We start from the raw sequence: 26,452 nt of genomic DNA, 5'->3' as shown, positions 1-26,452 counted from the left end.
TTTCTTCACTCTTGTATTTGATTTGCATGCATAAGATCTTTAAGTTTTTATGACTACAACTTTAAACCAAAATATGTGATATTTAAAATATAATTTCCAACAAACTATGATACCACCGAGAAAGAGCTTCTTGCCATTGTCTATGCTTTGGACAAATTCCGTTCCTACTTACTTGGATCCAAGGTGATTGTCTTTTCGGATCACCGTGCTCTCCGACATCTCTTAATAAAGAAAGAGGCAAAAACAAGGTTGTTGAGATGGATTTTTCTTCTTCAAGAATTCGACTTGGAAATAAGAGACAAGAAAGGAGCCGAAAATGTAGTAGCGGATCACTTGTCAAGGATCCGGTTTCATGATGAGGAAGGAGAAACGCCGATCAATGACTCATTTCTCGACGATATCTTAATGGCCATTCAAAAACAACTTGAAAGGCACATCACCCCATGGTTTGCCGATTATGCCAACTATATTGTTGGAAGAGTACTCCCTCCAAATTTGAATTACAACCAAATGAAGAGGTTCCTATTCGAAGTAAAGAGGTACTTTTGGGATGACCCAAATCTTTACAAGGAGTGTAGTGATGGGCTCTACCGGAGGTGCATCCCTCAATGGGAAGTTCAAGGAGTCTTGGAAGGATGCCACTCATCACCTTACGGTGGACACCATGGAGCAAGGAGAACCATTGCAAAAATTCTTTAATCAGGCTTCTATTGGCCTACGATGTTCCAAGATACAAGGGAATTCATCCTTCATTGTGATGCTTGTCAAAGGACGGGGAATATCTCTTGGAGGAACGAGATGCCGCAAAGAGGCATACTAGAGGTGGAGATCTTTGACGTTTGGGGGATCGACTACCAAGGGCCGTTCGTGACATCCAAGGGAAACAAATATATCCTTGTGGCCGTAGACTACGTCTCAAAGTGGGTGGAGGCAATTGCCACCCCAACCGATGATGCAAAGACGTTCTCTAAGCTCTTCAAGAAGATAATCTTCCCAATTTTCGGAGTCCCTAGAGCAATCATAAGTGATGGAGGAACGCATTTTCACGAAAAGAAGCTCGCATCCCTTTTGACCAAATATGGTGTTCAACATAGAACCGGCTTAGGATACCATCCTCAAACAAGCGGTCAAGTTGAAGTTTCAAATAGAGAGATCAAGCAAATTCTTGAGAAAGTTGTAAACAGGACTCGAAAAGATTGGAGCATGAAGCTTGATGACGCTCTTTGGGCTTATAGGACGGCCTATAAGATCCCCATAGGAGCCTCTCCTTACAAACTTGTCTACGGGAAGGCATGCCACTTGCCAATCGAGTAAGAGTATAAAGCTTTTTGGGCAATCAAAGCTCTCAACCTTGACCTCAAATTAAGTGGTCAAAGGAGGATGATACAAATCCAAGAGTTGGAAGAATTCCGACTACAATCTTATGAGAATGCCAAGATCTACAAGGAAAGAACAAAGTTGCTCCATGATAAAAGAATTAAGCAAAAAGCCTTGCACAAAGGAGATAAAGTCCTTCTATTCAATTTCCGATATCGACTCTTCCCCGGGAAGTTGAACTCTAGATGGATGGGTCCTTATGTGATCACCGAGGTAGGAAGGTATGAAGACTTTGAGATCAAATCGGAAGACAGAACCAAATTCAAGGTCAATGGCCAAAGATTGAAGCCATACGATGAGGGAATATGGCAAGATTGCCATCTCCAAAAATCATTCAATTCTCTTCAAAACAAACTCAATTTGCAAATTACCAATCCTTTATTTGAGACAAAAATATACATTCTTTTCTTTTTGCTTTTTCATTTCATTTTTCTCTTTTTCTATTTGTTTTTCTTCTTCATTTTTTCCTTTTCTATTTGATTTTCTTTCTTGCATTTTTCACGATTTGTTCACCTCTTATTAGACAAAAATAGCCAAAGTTACATTTCACTCATGTGGCATTAAGATCATACACCTCAAGATGAGTCAAAATTTTAACCTAAATATACTCCACAAAAGAACCACAATGACGAACTACTCAACCAAGGTGAGTTGTTTATGGGATGTAGTTATTTTGTTGGCAATAGAAACGATAAGGCTTAGGCTCAAAATGGGTTAGCAAAAGGAAACAATTGACTCAAGGGTATAACAAAAGCTTATTTGGCTATTGTGAGGTTACTTTATTGGAACAAAATTGTCTCAATATGCACACCGACACTTCTACGGTAAGGAATGAGCACCATACTTATGCGTTTTGACATAACATACCACGTAAGGAGAACTACTCTCATGACCTAAACGGGACCGGTTTGATGGACCGGCCATATGGAGGCTCTATCCTCACATTTTAGTAGCTATGTCGAGCCTAGGTCAAGTCTCGGGCCTAATACGGTCTCACAAGGTGGTCGCAACTTGGTTGTTAAGCTAGACTTCCGGGTTTTTGCAAGCAAAAACCCTAACATGTGTCATCAAGAGGTACGAGCTATCAAAAGGGAAATGACAAGGGCAAAACAAATTAACTTCATTGACAACATATGCCCTCCTCTTTTAGACTCCCTATGCTAATATTTACAAACAAGATGCAACGTGTATGGAATGCAACTAATCATATGAACAAGCTATGTGAATACAAGAGTGAACATATATATACATGTCTAATCTAAATGTATACAAGTTCTAGTCCTAACAACACACCAACAACACAAGCATATCCAAAATGGTTCCTAAAAGGAACACCCACATCAAAAATCACGTCCTCCTCTATGCTACTATATACAAAAAGAAAAGGAAGGATAAAGGAGAAAGAATTGAAAGAATTTTACCTAGCATCTTCTCCGATGATTCATGTGTTGCCTATCAAAATGGTTAGGACAAATGCAATATATATAATATAAACAATGCAATATTTTTGGAATTTTTGAAAATTTTCAATTTTTAGCGATTTTTGTAATTTTCTCAAATTAACAAGCAAGTATATACAAATATAAACAAATATTCACAAAGTGGATATTTCCCTCCCCACACTTGAAATTTACATTGTCCTCAATGGAACAAAGTATAGGGAGAGAACAGGAAAAATAAATAACATATTTTTGGATTTTGAAATTTGTTTTTGAAATGAAATAACATGTTTTTGTTGGTTTTTGAATTTTTCAAAACTAAAGGACATGTTTTTGGATTTTTTGAATATTTGAAAATAAGTAACATGTTTTTGTATTTTTAAAATATGAGAATGTCCTCCCCACACTTATTTATTTACATATTTCTTGATGGAAATAAATGTATGGAGGATATTCGAAAAGTAAATACATATTTTAGAAGATTTTTGATTTTTCAAATTTTTAGTTGTTTTTGGGTGATGAATATAATGCATGAACTATTCTATATGCTAAATTGAAAGTACAGTTCAAACTACACTATATGAATGCAAAGAGAGCTAATTTAGATTAACTCCTATTTGGATCATGTCACTAAATGCAAAATGCGGTAAAAACTTAATTAAAGAGAAGGAGAATATATACAATGCGGTGGTTCTTAAGTAACTCCACCAAACCTCTTCATTAAGGAGACTTCAATCAACCGGGATCCCCCTCTTGGAATCCCGCTATCCCTTTAACAACTTCGAACTTTCTCATGGAGCAAGAGCTTCCAAGCTTTGACAACACTTCATGCACACCGCTTATGGCATGGTGCATTTCCGACCATTTTCGGGCAATTTCTTCTTCAAACTTCTTCTTGTCATGGACAAGAACTTCTTCATTTCCTAGGCTTGGTTCACATTTCCTTTTTCTTTTCGCCTTCTTTCTCCATCTTTTTGGTTTCTTCTTCTCAACCCTTGGCTTCATTTTTGGAGGAGCATTAGTGCTAGAATCAAATTTGGGAGGGATGACATTGGGGGTGATCCTCTCCAACATTAAGCTTCAACTCTTCTTTCCCTTTTTCATCTTTTATCATCAACACTTCACCTACCCCTTTCTCATCAATCTTCTTTGGGGTTTCTTTGCTTGAAGTGACCGAGCTAAACTCTTCAAGGCAAGTAAATTGGTAGGAGGTGGGAGGTGGAGGAGTCAACTTCTCAACATTGAGGTTCATGATAATGTCATTTTTATCCTCATTTTCTTGACCCTCCAAATGAACCGAACCATTTCCAAAGAGAAGAGTTTCAATATCTTCCAAGCTAGTGTCAAAACTACAAATATCATAGTTTTTCTCATCGCTCCTGAACTCCCCAAGTATGGCAAGTTCAAATTCATCAACCTCCATTTCCAAAGTCCTAACCTCTTCCCCACACTTGTCATTGACACACACTTCATCTTCATGAATTTTAGAAGGAATTGGTGGTGGGAGGTCTTCCTCATCATCATAGATATTCTTTTGCTTTGAGATAACTTCCTCAAGAAAGTTGGTGTAATGAGGTGTCTCTTCCATGGATGGAAGAGTGACTTCCATCGTTTTCATCAAGTTAAAGAACTTATCGACACATGAGTCTTCATTGGTCACTTCCACCCTTTGAGGAAAAGGCAAAGGTGGCACATAAGAAGGTTTTGGTGTACCCTTGGGTTCCTCAATAACCAACTCACTCACTTCTTGCTTTCCCGAGGAGTTTTCCTCCCACATTACCATTTCTTCTTCTTCATCATCGGCTTCAACTTCTTTTCTCTCAACTTCTATCCCCATAATTTCTTCAAGAACAAACTCATCCTCAATTTCACACCTTCTTTGATCAACAATTTCGGAGGTAGTTGATACAATCGAATCATCATTCTCTTCACCCACTTCAAATGATATTGGCATTGACTCATCACCAAGATTAGGGGACATGCATGCTTCTTCCATTGCCACTTCTCCTCCCATAATGATTGTGTTGACCTCACTTACCTCTATAGGATTCTTAGAATTTTGCCCTTGCCCTAAAAATTCATCCGGTGGTGTTTGAGGGTCAATAAGAGCTTTGGAACCCATTAGGCGGATAAGGGTACTTTGGGATGCATAGAGTTCCTTTATGTTTTCAAAGACTTGGGTCTCAAGAAATTTTTGATGGGCGGAGAAGCTATTCATGCTTTGTAGGGTTGAACTTGCCAAGTCTTCTATCATCTTAAACAATTGGTCATATTGAGCATCTCCTAAGAAATTGCTTGCTTGAGGTGGTGGCTCTTGATTGGAAGATTGGTTGGCAAGTGAGAAATGAGAGTCATGGTTGTACCGGTTTTGAAAATTTGAACCTTGGCCTTGGTCAAAGCCTTGGTTGAATCCTTGATAGTTTTGATTGAAATTTTGGTCTTGATAACCTTGGTTGTACCCTTGCTCTTGGGACCCTTGGTTGTACCCTTGGTAAAAATTTTGATAGTTTTGATGGAAATTTTGATCTTGGTACCCTTGATTGAAGCCTTGGTTGGCTTGGTTCCCTTGATTTCCATGGTAGAAGTCTTGGTAACCTTGGTAACCTTGGTTGAAGCTTTCTTGATTCATGTTTGGCTTTGTGGTGGGTATTTGTAGGTAGTTAAAAATTGTGGAAAGGATTTTGTAAGAAGGGATAAATTGTGTTGTTTGGTTGTTCTTTGGTAAAGGTTTCTTGGTGCGATTGGGTGGATGTGTTAGCTTGGTTTAAAGTTGCCAAGTCGGAATTCTCAATCCTTGCTAAGGTCCTTCTTCTTAAAGCTCTAAAGAGCCTTTCCGCTTCCGGGTCACTAAGCAAAGGATTACCGTTTCCTCTAGGCATATACTTCAATAAACCGTTAGTCTCCTAGTGCTTTGAGGCACTAGGGATAAGCAATAACACACTCACTCTACAAGAAACAAGTAACTACTCAAACAAGCAAACAACAAGTAAAGACTAAAGCTAGAAACTCCAATTAACTAAGCATAAAACCTAACGCCATCCCCGGCAACGGCGCCATTTTGATATAAGGATTTGTCGTCATTTCCCAATCAAAAGTAATTTATAAAACCCAATTAAAAAGTAGTATTTAATCGGGGTCGAACACAAGGATGGCGGGGGTTAGATACTTGGTTTGTTTTAGTCTTTAGTTTAGTCTAATAAATGAAGGAGGTTTGATTATAAACTAAGATGAAAATGAGATATAAAATTAAACTAAATGAAATTACTTCTAATCAAATGAATGAAAGCTAAGGCCCTTGGGTTCACTTGGGTAAGTCGGGGAAGAGAGGGTTGTTAACAAGAAATGGGTAATGATAAAGGCCTATGATTGATCCTAATTTCTTAGTCAATTAGAACTAACCAACAAGCATTTACTTAGTATGAAAAACTCGTCTCGACCATGCCATATAGGCCTTCCATTGTCTTTCGACCTAGGATAGACTAAACATGATAATGAAAGACTCAAACTTTCATTTAAGCAATCCATCAAACATTTCATAGGCATGGGAGTAAGGGTTTACAAACAAGCTTTCACTTAGTTGAGACAAACTCATCACAATCATGCATAAAGACTATCTAATAGCATAGGCACCAAGATGGATCAAATATGTCTAAGAAAGGCTCTAACTTTCATTTAAGCAACTCATTAAACATTTCTAAAACCATCCAATAGCATAATGCACCAAGATAAGTTAAACATGCTAATAAAAGACTCAAACTTTCGTTCAAACATTTCATCGAACACTTCATATGCACAAGAGTGAGACCAATTAATTACCCAATTCAAAAGGTTAACAACCCAAATTCACCCTTTTAATCACCCAAGATCCCCCATGACCTTAGATAAGACTACTCACTCATGTTCATGGGTGAGAAATTAACAACAAATTGCAACAAAACACAAGTAAACATGATAAAGACTAATACTTTGGATGAATAACAATTAAACAACATAAGAAATGTAAACAAATGAAAATAAGATGTACATAAGAGATGAGAATTATACCAACTAAGAGGAAAAGAACAAACTTGGATAATAATGGAAGACGAATTTCTTCTTGTCTTCCAAATACAACCCAAATGACTAATTATAAACTAATGGAAAGAGATGAACTTGGATAAACTAGAGAGCAATTAAACTAAAATTAAGGAAAGATTACAAATTTTATTTATTGAATGAAAATGAGAAATGAAATATTAGGGTTCTACAATATTGAGAGAGAATAATCTAAGCTAGTCTAATTTCTAAGTGGTAGTCTAATTCTATTCTAAAATGTAAGGTGTAATGTGTGTTCAAGTAGTGTTCCTTATATACTAGTCTAATAAGAGTATCACTAATAATAATAATAATAATAATAATAATACACTACTACAATTATTCTCAAAGAGGACGGTTCAAAACCGTCCTTAACTGTTAATCCAACCGTCCTAAATTCACCCGTCCTCGTTGCCTAAGAGGACGGTTAACTCTAAGTCAAACCGTCTTGTTTGGTGGTTCAAAGCAGGACGGTTGTTTTTCTGAACCGTCTTCTTTTGTTTTTCTAAGAAAACGGTTGCTAATCTGAACCGTCTTGTTTTTGATATATGGCTCGCACAATTTTTATGCCAACTTTATGACGCTTTTTCAAGGAACCGTCTTCTACACATTTTTGCGCCAATTTTTGAAATCATATTCGCGCCAATTTTTCAAATCAAATTCACGCAAATTTTTCAAATCAATTTTACGCCAATTTACGAATATACCCTGCACAATATTGGCACACATCCATTCGCTTTCACACAACCGGATTTTTGAAAAGAAAATTATTTCATTATTCATACCGTATACGACAATAGTCGTATAGCTTAAATATTGTATCTGGCTACATTTTCAAAAATCCAGCAAATATTCTTACAATTATACTCTAAAACCCAACCAATCAAAACCCAAAAAGTTTGAAGCTCCAAATAACAAGTTATTGACAATTTTGAACACAAGCACTAAAACAAGTTTCTCCATCCACAAACCATCACATAAACAATCCGATCAGCGTAATTACTTTAGACGTTGCCATCAAATATTTCCGCCTTAAAATTCAATGCATATTTAGCCCAAATTTCCCGCACCTCATCAGTTTGCTCAACCGAGTATGTCTTCGGAGCTCTAATCATGAACTGCATACAAAGTAACCAAAATAACACAATTACAATTATTTACATACCAACATGTTTAGTTTATGTAAAATGAAGTAAATATTAAAACAAAATAAACAAATGAAAAGACGTACATTTGGAATAATATTAATATATCGTCCTCTGATAATCTCCAACATATATCGGCAGACATAATATCCACATAAGACGGTCCCAAAAGGCTGTGTAGGACACTAAAATCAAAATCACGTCAACTCCACAACGTATATAGAATAATCCCACAGCATTAAAACATAAACTATATAATCATGTCAACTACAACGTAATGAAATCATACTTCATATTACTAGTTTTAGCTTATTTAGGCTTAATTATAGTAAAAACCAATGAGTCACACACTACTATCACATAGACCGGCTTGTGTGGGCTGAAAATTGTAGTAAATAATACGGCAAAAGGACTTATACACTACTATCATACCTGACTTAAATTTTTTTAGCAGAAATCTAGATGATCACAAGTTACCAAAGAAAACTAACAATGGTACAAGAACAAGACAATTCAGTTGGACCAACAAATGAACACATGGTAGATCTTCAGTTGGACCAACAAATGAACAAAAGAACTTTCTTGTTTCTCTTATTAATGAACATACTGACCTCGTCTTACATACAAAAAAATAAAACAGTCAAAAAAGAGATAAAAGCACTATTAGTTGAAGGTACCTTTATTATTTTCCATTCAAGTTGTTTTTCTTGGTGACACCCGAAAAGTGGATCCATAGAGTTTAGCTTCGTAATTGCCCTGTGTTAAATATACGTAATAGACTTAGCTTAATTATATTTATTCTACTAAAACAAATGTAGATTTATGAAATAATTGCAATTTCTTAAATCGTATACATGCCGAGCTTACATATTAATTGTATCCTTCAAAAATTTAAGAGGCTCTAGAGTTCCAGCTGGATCACACCAATATACTACACTATCTTTTGGATTAATGGCAACCAACATCCAATGATTACTACCATTTATAAAATAAAACAATCAGCATTGCGTATTAATAAATAGCATTGAATAATATAATTAACAGTAGTATGAAGAAAAAGTACATACCCTTCAAAATACGGAGCAAAAACAAGCTTTCGACCACTTTCACAACCCGTACATGTCATAGCCTTAACAATATAGTCTGACCGATTATCTTCATTTTCAAAACTAGCGAACTTGGACAATAATGTGGGGCACAAGAATCCATATGAATTTGTACATTGCATAGTCTGTACCAGTTCAGTTAAATACCTTCCACCAAAAAAAAGGTAATTGGTCGACTCAGCTATATTAATGGTTATATGGTTTAAAAATGCACCATAGAAGCGATATTTGCTAGAAAACTATCTGCTTTACACACTTATGCACACAGTTTTATATACTAGTGGATACAAGCATATTTACGGAAGGACATTAATTACAAATTATATGCAACATGCAGCTAAAGAATAAAGTAAATAAGGCAAGGATGATTGTTGCGCTTGTGGGATGACCGGCTGGCTGGGATGCTTTGGCTATGGGCCTCTCGGAATATATAGAGCTTAGTTGTGTACTCTATGTAACTATTAAAGCGTACTAACTAATTTCAAAAAAAAATTAAGAAAATTGTATAAAACATTTTCGAAGATTAAAAATCAAACCTGATGAATACAACAATGTGAGAGGCACTTATCTCTTCTTCATCACACCAATGAATAAGGTCTTCATAGGTAAGCATGCATTTCTGCTCTTGGTGTAGTATATGCTCTTCTATATCCACGTTGATCATCGTTGCACTTGTCTTTAACACACGAGCCTCAATCATTAACTTCTTTAACGACATGGTTCTCCATTTTTGCCTGAACTCGGGACTAACTTTAACGCCAAGAAAATAGGCTGATGTTGGGTCTAAAGGCTTAGACCTTGGTTGTGTAGATTTGGTTGATTTGGGTGTTCCACGATTGTTTGACACGGCGAGCTGAAGACAAAGGAGATTAATGCAATTCTACAAGATTTTTAAGGGAGAGGTTTATGCGTACATGCCTCTCTATTAGGAGAGGCAATTGAAATTACCTCATTAGGACTATGAATATTACTTTCTGGCCATTGAACAAATGAGCCCTTAGCATCATTTAATATCTCCAAGTGGCCAGCGGGTACCGGCAACAAAGCGTTTTCGGATCCACCATAGACTTCCTTGATTGTGACTTTTTTAAAACCATTACCTAGGGAGGCACCGTGAATGGAAACAAACTCCCCATTACGTGATATGTACACCAATCCTGAAGCCACCATCTTTATCGGTTTTCCTGGCAATGATAATACACAATTTTTCCAAGCCTACACAATTCAAATTAATCATAATTACAAAATATGTCATCTATATCAATATAAGATTATTAAAATACCAGTACGAACAAGGACTTTTAAAAAAAAGTTGCATATAAATAACCGATCAGCTTACCTAAAATCATATGAAAATCTAACCATCATATTATCAAACTAACATTTGTTTGTCCAAGACAGCATAAAGCATAAAGCAGAGCAGACACATCTTATATCTATATATAAAGTTGTGTTGAGAAGGTGTAGATTTAACATATGGCATTGATTTATTTATTTTCTAAAAGAAAAAATTACTTAAATGTTCAACATTCTTATTGAAATCTAAATGTAGCATTTTTAAAAGTATCAATGATCTCACATTCATACTCTATAGTATTCAGAGCCTTTTTTAAAAAGGAACCATATATATAAGAATTTTTTCTTCTCATGGCATCATACTAGGCCTTCTTTTCATTTTCATAGACATCCTGCAAAAGAATATGATTGACAATCTGTAAAACAATGTGAGAAATTATCCATTGTTATGTTCAGATCTATCATCTAAGATACCATGGATATGTTGAAACTAAACCAAAGATTACTGGAGGTTAAATTGCAAAGTATCAGATTGGGAAATATTGTCAATGCAAATAAGAAAGTACTACAAATTAGTAAGGTTCATATATTTATGCTAGCCTGTGAAATTGAACAGAGTGACATGAAGAGCTTCCATTGAAGAAGCTTAGAGATGCCATTGTTGAGGTACGAAAGCTTAAGGAAGAAGAAACAGGAGAACTGTATTGTGTAGGAGAAAATATGATATAAGGGAGAGAATATAATTTGACTACCTCTAGTGTTGAGATAGAAAACTTCGGAATGGTGGCCCGGAGTACGGAAAACCTCATCGAGATAGTGGCTCCTCACTAGATCGCCCAACTGATTTCTCCTTATCAGATGGCTCGTCATCGGGCGACTCCTCTCCAGACTCCTCTCTAGTAGCTTTTCCAACTTCTAACTGCTCTCTAGCTTCTGATTGAGATCCCTCCATAGATGCAGAGTTTCCTTGTGTATTTTTAATCATCGCGTCCATGAAACGAGCTAATACTTCTTCACTTGGTCGCTCACCCGTTTGCCAGAACTTCAACATCATCATTTGAGTTTCCTTCAATTGCTCTTCCAAAGTACTTATCTACACAGGGAAAAAATTGAATAAGAAATCAGTTTCTTATTGAACACTTTGTTAACTCTTGACTAAAGCCAATGTTTAGTAATAAATTACCCGCTCCTTCAACTCTGTTGGAGTTGGGTTTTTGGGAGCTTTCCCAAAATATTCTTTTATGCCTATGCCATTAGGAACTCCTCGAACACGACCAGGATGTTCGGCCTTGCCAAGCGCCTTAGCGAGTATATCATCGCGTCCCTTGGGAATAAATACACCTGCCTTCACGTCTTTTTTTATTGCTTCCTACACACACATATAAAATAAAATAGTTGTGTACAAAATTAGCTACATATATATATTAGTTTCAACGTACATTTCAAATGTCATAATAACTTACAATTTTTTTTTCCACTTCCTTAACATAATCGGTCATATCTCCATTCTCAGACTTGTGAGCCCTTAGCCAAACTAAATATCGATCAACTTTTTCCACTGGGCATCCCTTCGCGGCAAAATCTGCTTTCTAAAAAAGGCATTTAACTTAAGTTGGCTAAATATTCCATAAGTATGAATGCAGAAAGTTAAAAAATTAAAAGTTAACTTACAACTTTCTTTTCAACTTCCCGATATCCTCCTCGAGAACCATGGTATTGTGCTTGCCTTTGAGCTGCATTCTTCTTATTTTTCTCACTAATGGCCTGTTTTTCATCCCAAAATATCATTTTACATTGTAGAATGATTAATTTGTAGCCACAAAAACAGTAACTCTTATGAGAATACAATGTTAGTGTGTTGAAATTTGCCTGTGCCCATTCTCAAGGTGTTATAAACTATATCATGCAGTGACATCAAAATAGTTTAGAATTTATAAAGGTCTGCCTTTCCTAAAATACCAAACAGTAGTTGCTTGCTGCAACATTCCGAAATAGTCGCCTCAAATTGGTTTCATCATAGAGGTAGGCTGTGCTAGTGGCGGACTTAAATATCCTGTTTTCGGAGTATTATGCGCTCAATGACTAGGCAACATGTATAAATGAGTTATTCTTCCAGTGTTCAGACACAAAAATCCATGAGGTATAGCCCCTAATGGGCTGACTAAGCAATATATCTGTCCTCTTACCGCACCATAGACGGAAGTTTTGAGTCATTGGTGTAATGTTTTCGTGGTGTTGACTTGAAAACCGATAGTTGTGTGTTTATAACGGGTGGTGAGTGATCCGAGCTGACGAAATCGGGGGTTTCGGAGTGGAACAATAATCCTAAGTCGTTCGAGAACCAGTTGTCTAAAGAAGCCAGTGATGCAGAGAAAGCCAGAATGAACTGGTATAAATTAAAATTATTTTGGTTTAACTCAATCAATAATATCAGCAACTGGAATTAAAATTTACAAGCACTGGTATGAATGAACTCTCATAAGAGCTGGAAGTATTCATTGTATTCTAGTGAAAGTGGATGCGGCTTCAGATGGCATCCCAACGCATTGTTACCTTTTGTTCGGATAAATAATGGTGAATTTCAGAAATTGGCTATCTCTCCACCTCACTTGCGCTAATGTTCCTATTAGGAGATTATATTGAGGTAAAATATATCCCAAAATAATGGTGAATTTCAGAAATTACCTTAAATGCATCAGTAGTATGGGAGGCCACAAATGAATTCCATTCATCCGATTTTATCTGCTTCCACAAGCTCGGCGGTGTCCACCGGATAGCTCCTATCTCCTCATCGTATAACCACTCACAGACTAACTTACTCTTCCACTTTCTCCATAACTCTCCTGCCTTACTAAGACACCATTCTTCACGTTCCTTACTAACTGTGAATGCCCCCTACATGGTCAAAGTAAAACAAAAATAGATATTGATAAAAACTAACCCTTTATATAAGAAAACATAAATGATTTTAAAACCAAGTAATTTTCTACATACTGTGATAATTTCTAACATATCTTTTCTTGTCGGCTGATCCACATCATCCCATTTTTCAACCGTGCAGCTAATGTGTCCCCGAACAGTAATTCCAATCCAACTACTGAACTTCGCAGCCCAAACTCCAGTCGGCAGATTTAGCTCACTATCCCATTCTAACTTTATTGGGTCCTCATCTCTAAGAGCTTTTGATGCTAAATTTAAGACCGATCGACCTCTCTGGGAACGCTTTTCTCTCTTAGTCGTACCATCACCAGATTGCCCGGAGCTGTTTTTTGTCTTACTTCTTTTTCTCTTTTGTGGTGTCATCGCTAAACCTGCACATAAATTTATTGAATTAGTATTTTTAATTCACAAAGTCACCACCACTCTTTACAACCTAGACAGTTGGCATAAGAGTAAACTTGTAGCAAAGAAGCAAAGGAACCAAAGAGCTAATGCAGGAGCAAAGGAATAAAAGAACAAATGCAGGACTGACTTCACCATATGGAAAAGGAAGCCCTCAGTTGACAAAAAAAACAAATGTTGTCCTCTGCAAGGCAGAAATGCTTCTCTTATAAATTAAATTACTTTATTAATATACCGTACATTTAATGAAAAAAGAAAGTTACAAAATAAATTACTTGAATAAAATAATGAAATAAACAGTAAAAATATAAATTTGACCATGTTTACTCAAACATCAGCATCACGGGGACGTTTTTTTGAATTGGTTTCACTCTCAATCCATATGCCCTCATTGTGATCATCACGCGCATATAAACTTGAAGGGTTAACAATATCAGCGTCGTCGAACCGTGATAACTGATGGTCAAAGCCCTCAAATACAACATCTTCATCACAAGTATCCAGTGCACGCCTACCCCGTACAGATAAAACAACGGACCAATTTTTGTCCACCGGATCTGTTACATAGAACACTTGTTTTGCTTGAGTGGCTAATATGAAAGGGTCTTCCTTATGACCGACTTTACCGAGATTAACCAACGTGAATCCTAATTCATCCTTGCGAACGCCATTGTTACTTTCAATCCACTTGCAACCAAATATAGGAATTTCGAATTCTCTGTAATTCAACTCCCAAATCTCCTCAATAACTCCATAGTAATTCATTTTACCCAAAATAGGATTTTTATCTTTCGAACTAGCAAAGTACATTGCTTCTGCTTCTACACAAATCCCACTATTTTGCATTGTGCTCATGTCATCTTGCTTACGAGTGTAAAACGTACAACCATTAATGGCATAACCAGTATAAGAAGAAGCGGAAATATCTGGCCCAAAACAAAGTCGTTTTAACGGAAGAGATAGCTTCGGATATTCTTGCAAGTCTTGAATGATTCGACCCTTAAACCAAACTCTAAAAGTCTTATTGTGCTCATTTGCAATCCACTTCTCGGTTTTATTTCGGTGGTTATTCCTTAAGAACACCATGTGTTCTTCGATGTATGGTTGTACCTCATCCTCGTTGTGAAGGACATATGTGTGTGCAATATGCCACTTCTCTGTTGTCATATCTTGACAAACATGACCTCTAAGCCCTTTTCCCGTCATCCACTCACTATGCCGACTCTTAGGAACCCCAAGTAATTCTGCATCAGATAAGTGAGTATAACAAAAAGAAAGTGCTTCGTCAATAATTGCCCGCTCAGCAATACACCCTTCAGGCCGATATCTATTAGAAGTGTAGGACTTGTACACTTTCATCAATCTTTCAAATGGATATTGATACCTCAAATAAACTGGCCCAAGATATCTAATCTCTCTAACCAAGTGTACGATTAGATGAACCATGATCGTGAAAAAGAAGGAGGAAAATACATTTCAAATTGACAAAGAGAAGAAACAATTAGTTTTTGCAAGGAGTCCAACTCTGAGGGATCAATTACTTTGTTGCATATGGCATTGAAGAAAAAGCAGAACCTACTTATAGCAAATCGAACCTTTTTAGGTAAAATGGAACGAATAGCTACAGGTAGTAATTGTTGCATCAATGCATGACAGTCATGAGATTTTAAACCAGTAAGCTTGAGATCTCGCATTGATACAAGGTTGCTTATATCTGAAGAATATCCCTCTGGCACTTTAACACCATGCAAGCACTGACAAAACTCCATTTTCTCCTTTTTTGAAAGCGTATGAGCGTAGGAGGCAAATAAGAACGTGTACCCTTTTCTTGTGGTGCTAGCTCAGGCCTAATTTTCATATCCATCATATCTTTCCTAGCCGCCTTGTTGTCTTTTGACTTATTTGGAACATTGAGAAGAGTGTTGATGATATTATCACATACATTCTTCTCAATATGCATAACATCTAAGCAATGTCTTATAGAGAGATCACGCCAATAAGGAAGTTGTTCAAAAAGAGGACTCATCTTCTTATAACCACGAGACGCCAATTTGGAACCTTTCTTCCCATATGTAATCTGAATATCTTTTACCTTTTCATATACTTCATTCCCCGTTAATATCTTAGGAGGTGGACGATATTCGGGTTTTCCATTGAACGCTTTGTGTTGCCTACGATAAGAATGATCCTCTTCTAAATACCTACGATATCCTAAGTAGGCTCGCTTCCGAGAAAATGTCAAATAGCAAGAATCTACATCTTCACCACACAAAGGGCACGCCTCCTTCCCATGTACCGTATGCCCATGAGAGATTGCCATATGCGGGAAAGTCGGATATAGTGCACAATAACATTGCTTTTAAATTGAATACGCTATTCTGATAGGCGTCAAAAACTTCTATCCCTTTATCCCATAATAATTTCAAATCATCAAGAAGAGGAGCCAAATAAACATCTATATCGTTACCAGGTTCTTTAGGCCCAGAAATCAACAAGGACAACATCAAGTATTTGCGTTTCATGCATAAAAATGGAGGTAAGTTGTAAATAGCTAAAAATCGGCCAAGTACTACTATGGCTACTCAAATTTCCATAAGGATTCATCCCGTCGGTTGATAATGCAAGACGGAGATTTCTCGGTTCTTTGCCAAACTCCGGGTACTTTGAATCAATGTACTTCCACTCTAACCCATCAGTAGGGTGTCTCAACTTCCCATCATTAGCTTTGGCGGTTTTATGCCATGTCAATAGCTTCGCATCTTCCTTATTCGCAAAAAGGCGTATCAACCTTGGAATTATTGGAAAGTACCACAAAACTTTTCTTTGGGATCCCCTCCTTCTTTTTATACCGCCACTCTTTACAAACTGGGACGGTGCGTGCATGTCTCATATTCTTTGCGATACAATATACAATCGTTAGGACATGCATGAATCTTTTCATATTTCATACCAATTCCTCGAAGTATCTTCTTTGCCTCATAGGTGCGATTGGGAAGCACATTATCTTCGGGAAGCATGTCTTTCACCAATTCTAGGAGGTCATTAAAACTCTTGTCGCTCCACCCATTTTTTGCTTTCAAATTATATAGCTTAACAATTGACGCCAATTTTGTGTATTTCTTGCAACTCTTATACAACGGCATCTCAGTATCTTTTAACTTATCTAATACAATACATATGTCCTCCAAATCATTTTCATTAAGGTCTTCATCATCATCTATAATGTCTTCATCAACATTTATAGACGAGTTCTGTTCTTCCTCATTGTCTCCAAAAAAATCTCCCCATATATTTTCAGAGTTATCATCAGACTCATCAATCGACTCCGAATTCATACCCAAATCCGGATCTTCCAGTGAATTAGAATCCTTTTCAATTAGATTGAAACATGTTTCTTTCTCCATCTCACTAAATTGGAGATTTATACCTTCTCCAATTCCTCCTTTTATGATTCTAGATTCTCCGTGAAAAGTCCAGCGTCTATATTTTGGATTAAAATTTCTCTTTTGTAAATGAATTTTTACATCTGACAAGCTCATATAACTCATATTAAGACACATATCACAAGGGCACGCCATACTAGATGTGTTTGTCACATTCTCTCTAACAAAGGCATAAAATTCGGCTAACCCGACATCATATTCTGGGTCACCTTTTTTTGCATCAGACATCCAAGTACGCGCCATATTTATCTATATAGTTAATTATATAGATAAGTCAGATGTGAAAAGTTAGAAGACTAACTAAATACCAAATTGATAAATTCTGTACTTCAGAGAATCACATAAATTCTGTATTTCACTTTTTTTTTTCATTTGAATACGATGATGTGACACAATGCTAATAAAAGAGTGTCAAAAATGATTTGATGGAAGATGAACTTGAGCTAAATTCAAGTATAACAAAGTGTCCACATAAAAGAAAAAATAATTGATTAGAAAAAAAAAATAAAGGAAGCGATAATTTTGGTTTGATATCAAATCAGTGAATGGAAATGGGATGGCTGGGGAAAGATACATCAACGGACTTTTGAGGGTTCGGAATAGTGATACGCAGGGAAATAGAGTCGCACAATTGGCTCCTAGAACGAAAAGATCTTTGATGAATGGACGATGGTTCACATAGGGAGCATAGTTAAATTGAGGAAAATAGTATTGTATAAAAAGTTAACTTGAAATATGTAAAGCAGATGTCATTAATCTCAGTGATAGAAGTAGAGTTTTTGAGCTTAGGATAGTTGTTTTATAGATTTTCTTTGTTGACAACAAGAAAACATGTACAAACACTACACAAAGTGCGGGCTCACTCCAATGATCATATCCTTTTTTGATCTGTATATGTGAATTTTTTTTAATGTTTCAGTGAGCAGAACTCAGAAGTTACAAGTCTTGAGACTTTAAGTTCCTGCTACGAGAAAAGAAACCGAGTATTTCCTCCGTTCCATTCATTTGTTTACCTTTTATATTCTTTAAGAGGGGTATTCAGAGCAGTCAACAACATCCAGTAGAAGCACAAAATGCTTCTCTCTCTGACTACTTGGTCCCCACATCAGATATGCCGCCCAACATCCCACAAAAAAGCCATCAGGCATTAGGAGTCTTGCAGTGTTCTACTAGTACTTGGTACAGTACTTTGAATGAATTGAATCCACCAAACAGCATGGAAATGGGTCCTCATGAATTTCTGCTAAAAGGGTACTCCGTAAAGAAATTTTTGGTTTGATATCAAATGAGTGAATGGAAATGGGATGGCAGGGAAAGATACATCTGAAGTGTGGTAGTTCTTTAATTTAGTTAAGCCTGGTTCGACAGGCGCATTTCAGTATTGACACGAAAGAGATATAGAACCAGCCGAACCGGGGTTATTAGGCCTCTGATCCCTACATATTTATAAACTAATAGTTGACATGTATATGGGGAAACAATCTGCTGCCGAAAATCAATACAAATAATACTACTGCAGAGAAAACCAGAAGCTTTCCTAGCACAGCTGTATTGGCAGTTTCACTACATTCTATATATGGTGACAGTTTGAAAAAAATGTACGGAAATTACTCCGATGATTCTGGACAAGTAATAGGGGTATTTCAACCAAGCCACGAATCTAAAAACTATTGTTTCCGTGTATCATTTGCCATAATTCACCAATTTTATGGCAAATGATCATCAATTTCCCATTATAAGGGCTGGTCTCATGATAATCTAACTATAAAATTGTCTTACACGAAAGAGATTGCAGTAAGAAAGATTGATAAATTCAGCAAAATCAACGAAAAATAGCACGAGCAATAGCACAAGCAGAGTAAGGGGATTGGGGATAAGCACAAGCAATTCCACGAAAAATTAAGAGCAATAGCACAAGCAGATTAACGAATTTGTCGAAATTAAATGCGAATATGATTTCATTGTTCAATTATGATAGTTACGAAATCAATTTGTACTAAATAAACGATTTATCAGGTATATAATGAAGAATATGATGATTGACACACACCTCGATAAGGCGATGAAGGACTGGAGATGATCGGTGCTACGCTGTTGCTAGGGCGATGATGAAGAATGTCGAGGCGGTGGTTTGCGAGGCGGTGGTGGTTGCGTCAGATATGAACGACAGACGACGAGGGTGGTTTATGTGCTTTAGGGTATAAGGAAGGGTTTCGTGTATATCGCGTAGTGTTTGAATATGCAGAGGTATAGGATTGGGATTTTGGATATGTATTAAAATACAAGAAGACGGTCGTGTATTATAACCGTCTTGTATTTTAATAAGAAGACGGTTTTATTGACCAACCGTCCTTGTTACTTTTACAACGAGGACGGTTGTCTCTATTAACCGTCCTAAGTATGTATTCACTAATGGCGCCAAATTTTTGATCGATATAAGACGGTTTCGTGTCCAACCGTACTCTAAGGGGCGTCCTCTTTGAGTATAATTGTAGTAGTGATAATAATAATAATAATAATAATAATAATAATAATAATAATAATAATAATAATAATAATAATAATAATAATAATAATAATAATAATAATAATAATAATAATAATAATAATAATAATAATAATAATAATAATAATAATAATAATAATAATAATAATAATAATAATAATAATAATAATAATAATAATAATAATAATAATAATAATAATAATAATAATAATAATAATAATAATAATAATAATAATAATAATAATAATAATAATAATAATAATAATAATAATAATAATAATAATAATAATAATAATAATCACTACACGACATTTGACTCAAAACAGGACAAAAGCAAAACGAAAGGGCAAAAGACGGAAGCAGAGGGGCACCTGCCGATTGGCCGGCCGCCGGCCGTGTCACCGGTAGCGAGAACTTGAAGAAAGAGCAGAAATCAAGTGGGGTGTGCGTTATGTCGGTCAGTCGGCAGTCGGGCAACCGGTAGAGAGCAGCAGTAATTTATAAAACCCAATTAAAAAGTAGTATTTAATCGGGGTCGAACACAAGGATGGCGGGGGTTAGATACTTGGTTTGTTTTAGTCTTTAGTTTATTCTAATAAATGAAGGAGATTTGATTATAAACTAAGATGCAAATGAGATATAAAATTAAACTAAATGAAATTACTTCTAATCAAATGAATGAAAGCTAAGGTCTTTGGGTTCACTTGGGTAAGTCGGGGAAGAGAGGGTTGTTAACAAGAAATGGGTAATGATAAAGGCCTATGATTGATCCTAATTTCTTAGTCAATTAGAATCAACCAACAAGCATTTACTTAGTATGAAAAACTCGTCTCGACCATGCCATATAGGCCTTCCATTGTCTTTCGACCTAGAATAGACTAAACATGATAATGAAAGACTCAAACTCTCATTTAAGCAATCCATCAAATATTTCATAGGCATGGGAGTAAGGGTTTACAAACAAGCTTTCACTTAGTTGAGACAAACTCATCACAATCATGCATAAAGACTATCTAATAGCATAGGCACCAAGATGGATCAAATATGTCTAAGAAAGGCTCCAACTTTCATTTAAGCATCTCATTTAAGCACTTCTAAAACCATCCAATAGCACAATGCACCAAGATAAGTTAAACATGCTAATAAAAGACTCAAACTTTCGTTTAAGCATTTCATCGAGCACTTCATATGCACAAGAGTAAGACCGATTAATTACCCAATTCAAAAGGTTAACAACCCAATTTTAATCCCCTTAATCACCCAAGATCCCCCATGACCTTAGATAAGACTACTCACACATACCTATAAGAGAGAAATTGAAAGATAAAGAAACAAGCATGAATAACACAATAAACATGGTTACTAATTTAAACAATAATTTAAATGAACAAGAAATGTAAATAAACTAAGGGAAATGAGATTAAGAAGAGAAATTATACCAAAAGACAATAACTTTGATTGAATTATGGAAGGATTCTTCAATTCTCCACATACAACCCAAAATTACTAAATGTATACTAATGAGAAATGAAGAACTTGGATAAATTAAAGAGCAATTACATTAATTTTTAGTAAAGATTACAACTTGGCTAGAGGAAAATTAAAAGAGGAGAAATATTCTAACTAGGGTTCTAAAATATTTGAGAGAAAGATGAACTAACTAGTCTAATTTCTAAGGTAGTCTAATTATCTATCTGATTGGTGGTAGTGTGTTCTTGTTTATATATAATAATAATAATAATAATAATAATAATAATAATAATAATAATAATAATAATAATAATAATAATAATAATAATAATAATAATAATAATAATAATAATAATAATAATAATAATAATAATAATAATAATAATAATAATAATAATAATAATAATAATAATAATAATAATAATAATAATAATAATAATAATAATAATAATAATAATAATAATAATAATAATAATAATAATAATAATAATAATAATAATAATAATAATAATAATAATAATAATAATAATAATAATAATAATAATAATAATAATAATAATAATAATAATAATAATAATAATAATAATAATAATAATAACAATCTCCAAAACCAATCGACACTTACTCTAACATATCAAAACAAACAAAACAAAAAGCAAAAAAAAGGAAAAGGGGAAACGACGGTAGGAACAATAGCAGCAAGGGGAGTGGTTGTCGGGTCACCGGCGGCCGGGGATGTGACCGGCAGCGAGACATCTGAATAATGGAGCAGATATTGAGTGGGTGAGTGTGGTTGCCGGGTAGTCGGCTGCCGGGGCACCGGCATAAGAAACGCGATTTGATGCGAGATAGAGCATTTGGTGTTGTATGCCAGTTGGCCGGCTGCCGGGGTCATGACCGGTAGCGAGTCTTCACAAAAAAAGAAGGAAAATTGAGTGTGTTCTGTGCCGGTATAGGGGTCGACTGCCGGGGCACCGGCATAGGCAACAAAACTTCAATTTAGCTCGGTTTCGATTCCGAGCTCGAGTTTGAACATGGAGACAATGGCCACGGTGGTTGATGGTGGAGCTACTATGAATGATGTCGGGTTGCTGCTGACGAAAATGGTGATGGAGGTAAAAATGAATAATGGTGAATTGGGTGATGATGATGAACTCGGTGTTGATGATGGTGGTGAAGGTGGTGTTAATGGTGGCAGATGGTGATGACGAAGTGTAAATGGCGAGTGAAGGTTGGTGATGTGAGTTGAGGATGAAAGGTGACGATGAAAAGCGAAAATGGTGATGTCGGGTTTAATTGTTGCTGCTGGTAGTTTGGAGGTGCGAAAATGGAGGTGGAATATGTGAATAATAATGGTGACTGGCGGAATGGTTGCTGGTGTTGTCGAGAAGGGGAGTCGGGTTTGGGTTGATTTGATTAATGGAGGTGAATGATGTCGAAAGTGCAGGGGAGGTGTGTTGATGCTGTTGTTGCAGGTTGTCGGGGTGAAAGAAGGAGATGGTATGAATGGCGAGTTGATGATGGTGAGATGCAGGGGAACTTGGTTTGTGATGAAGACGGGTTCACCTTGACAAAGTCAATGGTTGACTTTGAATTTGACTTGGTCTATTTGATTCATGCTTTGCTCTTTGACCCGTCCCATTTCAATTTCCGCCTTGCTTTCCGTCTCACCTAAACATAATAATATTAATAAATAAGTAACAATAATACTAATGTAATATAAAAACCCGAGTAATAATTAAATATAACTAATACGACTAATTATTATAAATTAGTAATTAAATAAGCTTATTAGACAATTAAGCACACAAAATCGAGTCGAAATAAAGTATAAATGCGGGGCAAAATATGACTAAAATGATACTTATCAGCTGGCGAGCCTTTGTCCGCATACGCGCAAGGACATATCCGAAGATGCCTCAGGTATGACTCCTTCTTATGGTTGGCGAGCCTTACTACGCGTCGCGGCTTGCGAGCCCTCCTCAAATACGCCCCATGGCTGGCGAGCCTTACCACGTATTGCGGCTGGCGATCCCTCCTCACATACGCACCACAGCTGGCGAGCCTTTGTCCGCATACGCGCAAGGACATATCCGAAGATGCCTCAGGTATGACTCCTTCTTATGGATGGCGAGCTTTTGTACGTAGTCTAACGGACTTTAAACGACCAGCACGGATAGTCGACAGACTCTAAACTGTTCCCGACAGCAGGTCCTTGGCTCGTACCCTCGAGTCGCCCTTCCCGACGGCAGGTCCTTGGCCCGAATCCTTTCGAGCCGCCTTGACGTCGCTCGGGTCTCCAGGTTGTAATCTTCGATTGACCTGGGGGCTCTACTTTGACTTTCGCCCTGTCCAAGCCTCAGTCAAAGTGGGGGCTCTGTAGATACCCAGTATCTGCTAAGACTCCAACAAACACCCGATGATTATCGGACTATAACATGCTTTGGAATCGCGGCGTTTGATCGACAGTTTGTGTACAACTTTACGTCGGAAAACTTAAAACGATTTCGAAAATAAAACATTTCAAAAAATTTCAAAAATACCTGGAGTGTTTAATGCACGACGATGGGGTCGCAATGACACTAACTAGAGTCAAAACCGACACCGGACCAAAAATCGACTCAAAAATTCAAATCCCGACTCCAACAACGAGTCAAACCAAGTCAACCACCAAAAACAAAATATTCAAAGCCTTCTATGTTAAGGTTTCCCGGAATCTTACATAGTCAAATATCAAACATGTTCATCCAAAACCTAGGATAGAACAAATCATGATTGCTCTTGTGTGAAAGTGACAGGACAACTCGAAGAACCGCGACGTGGCTCGCGCCTCTTTGAGCAGCCAAGGTGGCCACGTCGCTGAAAACTCACACAACCACTCATTTCCCTATAAATACCCCTCAAATGCCCCCATTTGAGGACTTACGCGAGTGTCCGCCCCCTCTTTTCTCCCTTAAAATTCTCGACACGACTTCTTAAGTCACAATCCGACGCGTATTTACGACCTACCGATCATAAATACAAGCCTTACACATTGTTTGGTACCGTCATCGTGCATTAAATCACTTGACCGACCACTTCGACCACTACACCGTCACTAATCTTAAAACACTCTTTTTACTTACCAAAACGGTTTTAAACCGAGTTTTTTCCGACCAAACGAGTCGTTACACTTACGTCGGTCACTCGCCATAACCAAACATGTAAGTATGAGGGTGTAAAAATCCTTCTTTTATCATGTTTTTATTTGTTTCATGACTACAACATGCTAAAACATGCATAACATGAACCAAAACATGGAATAAACGAGCCAAAACTGATTTTTGGCCTAAGACAGAAGCCCCTTGGTTCGCCGGCTTGCCCGCGCCTCAATGGGGTGTCTAGGTCAGAATTCAACCGTGTTTGTTCTCGTCATTTCCCTTTAATTCATTTTCATATTTACAATCGGTTTTTACCATTTCAAATATTTTCAAACCCTTTTTTATTTTATTTCATTTGTTTTAACCATAAAACATTTTTCACCCTTGGTTCCTCATACCATGACGGTTAAATCCGTGTTTCGGTGATAATATTTGGTTAATAACATTTGAAATGTATTTTAAAGCCTTTTATTTCATTTTAGGGAGGTATTTTAAAGCCTTTCATCATTTCTTTACATTTTCAAAACAAGCATATTAGTCACCAACACAAAGTCATCCTTGGTTCTACATACCATGCCGGATTTTAACCCGGGTACGATGATGAGTATCGACTAGTGATATTCAAATGAACTTAAAATAATTAGTTCATAATTATTTTCAAAACTATTCATGTCAAGCTTGCCAAGTCGAACCTGACACCGAATATTATCAAAACAATGATGATTATTCGAGTCTCGTTCCTCAAATCAACAAATGCGGTCTAGCTAAACGACTCTTTCAAACCAAATCGGGTCAAATACCCATTTTTCAATACGTTTTATAAACGTTTTTCAAAAGGTCAGAACACGGCATACAATCGTTGGTTGACCCGCGCCTAAAACAGGCCTTTCAATTCTCATTTTCAAAACCAGGGGAGGCCCCTTACACCGCCGGCTGGCTCGCGCCTCATGTAGTCGTCTGGTACAGGGCCTGTTCCCTTTCCAGCATTAGTCTAGGACGATCCCGACTCCGGTTAGCCCGGTTATAGGACGGATCAGATGACTATTTGCTTATTCAAAACCATATTTGCAAAATGCTTTACTAAGACAAACGGATCATGTTATGCACCATAAACCTAATACGGTAAATGGATGTTTAATTCCCGTCTTGCATGCAAATCAGCCATAAATCCAACTCGACATCTTATACTTGATACTTGGATTAAATCAACCGACTTAGAAAGCTCTCACATGTTAGGTTTAAATTATTGGATGCGCATTCATGCATTTAAACCGTTTTATCAACTTTTGCATTCAACCAACCAAGATCGATCAAGTAGAGGCCGCGCCATCGCGGGCGGGATTGAGTGTCTGATTAAAGGGCTTCCCAATACGTACCTTCACCTCTTACTCAGAAACTTTGGATAGTGGACGACCTTATCCAGGGCGTACGAGAGTCATTTTAGAGATAGGATGTTAAAGAGGGACGATTCCTTATCTTTAGTACCTATGTCAAACCCTGCTTTGTGCTTCGTTTGACCGAGGTATAAAGTGGATTCGAACGGGTTCCAAGCATCCCACAAATACTTGGTGGCGACTCCGAACATCTCTAATCGTTTCGATACCCTTACCGAGACGAAACGACCGATCTAAAACGATCCGGTCGAAAGCATTTTTACGTCGCCGAGCGTGGTTTTCAAAAGACCGTTGTATGTCCACAGATCGGCTGGGCCTGCAGGTGGCTACGTCCACAATATGAAGGTTGGATTAATATAAGATGAACACCAATAGGATGGATTATTCCTGTGAAATAATCCTATAAAATACTCTTCCACATTAACAAGAACCACAACATGATAAGAATGCTCAACTTACCATTAATTCACTCTTACATTGTAAATCTCCCAATTTCATGTTATAGTGCACTTCAATTGTTTATGTGAAACAATTACTACTAACCCTTTTTAAGGAACATGTTAAGACTTCAAGATAAAACATAAACCAACATCAATTCACATACTGCTCATGTTATAATGCAAGTTTACCAATTACTACTAAATTTATGTCATTAAATGCTCGTGTAAACATTCACATTACTAAAGCCAAGTAGCGAGAACTCTACCTTTTTGCTAATCT

General features: G+C 36.7%; 1 protein-coding gene across 1 annotated transcript; it reads right to left on the bottom strand.

Moving 5' to 3' along the window:
- Positions 1-8,898: 8,898 nt before the first annotated feature.
- LOC141648443 (uncharacterized) lies at positions 8,899-10,311 on the bottom strand. The gene is made up of 4 exons (XM_074457109.1): positions 10,090-10,311; positions 9,678-9,994; positions 9,103-9,288; positions 8,899-9,010 (listed from the first exon to the last, which is right to left on the bottom strand). Exons 1-4 carry the CDS (start codon positions 10,309-10,311, stop codon positions 8,899-8,901), a joined length of 837 nt encoding a protein of 278 aa, XP_074313210.1.
- Between the last annotated feature and the right edge of the window lie 16,141 nt (positions 10,312-26,452).

Source organism: Silene latifolia, chromosome 1, assembly GCF_048544455.1.
Source record: "Silene latifolia isolate original U9 population chromosome 1, ASM4854445v1, whole genome shotgun sequence".
Lineage (NCBI taxonomy): Eukaryota > Viridiplantae > Streptophyta > Magnoliopsida > Caryophyllales > Caryophyllaceae > Silene > Silene latifolia.
The sequence above is the reverse complement of the archived record's forward strand: the minus strand, read 5'-3'. Positions and strand labels throughout refer to the sequence as shown.

Bases quoted from the DNA above. Each gene is read 5' to 3' on its own strand.
- LOC141648443 (XM_074457109.1), bottom strand. From the start codon at position 10,311: ATGGTGGCTTCAGGATTGGTGTACATATCACGTAATGGGGAGTTTGTT. The intron at 9,289-9,677 runs GTTTGATTTTTA...TTTTGGTGGAAG, and splicing joins CACATTGTTGTATTCATCAG to GTATTTAACTGAACTGGTAC. The intron at 9,011-9,102 runs GTATGTACTTTT...TATAAATGGTAG, and splicing joins TTTGCTCCGTATTTTGAAGG to TAATCATTGGATGTTGGTTG.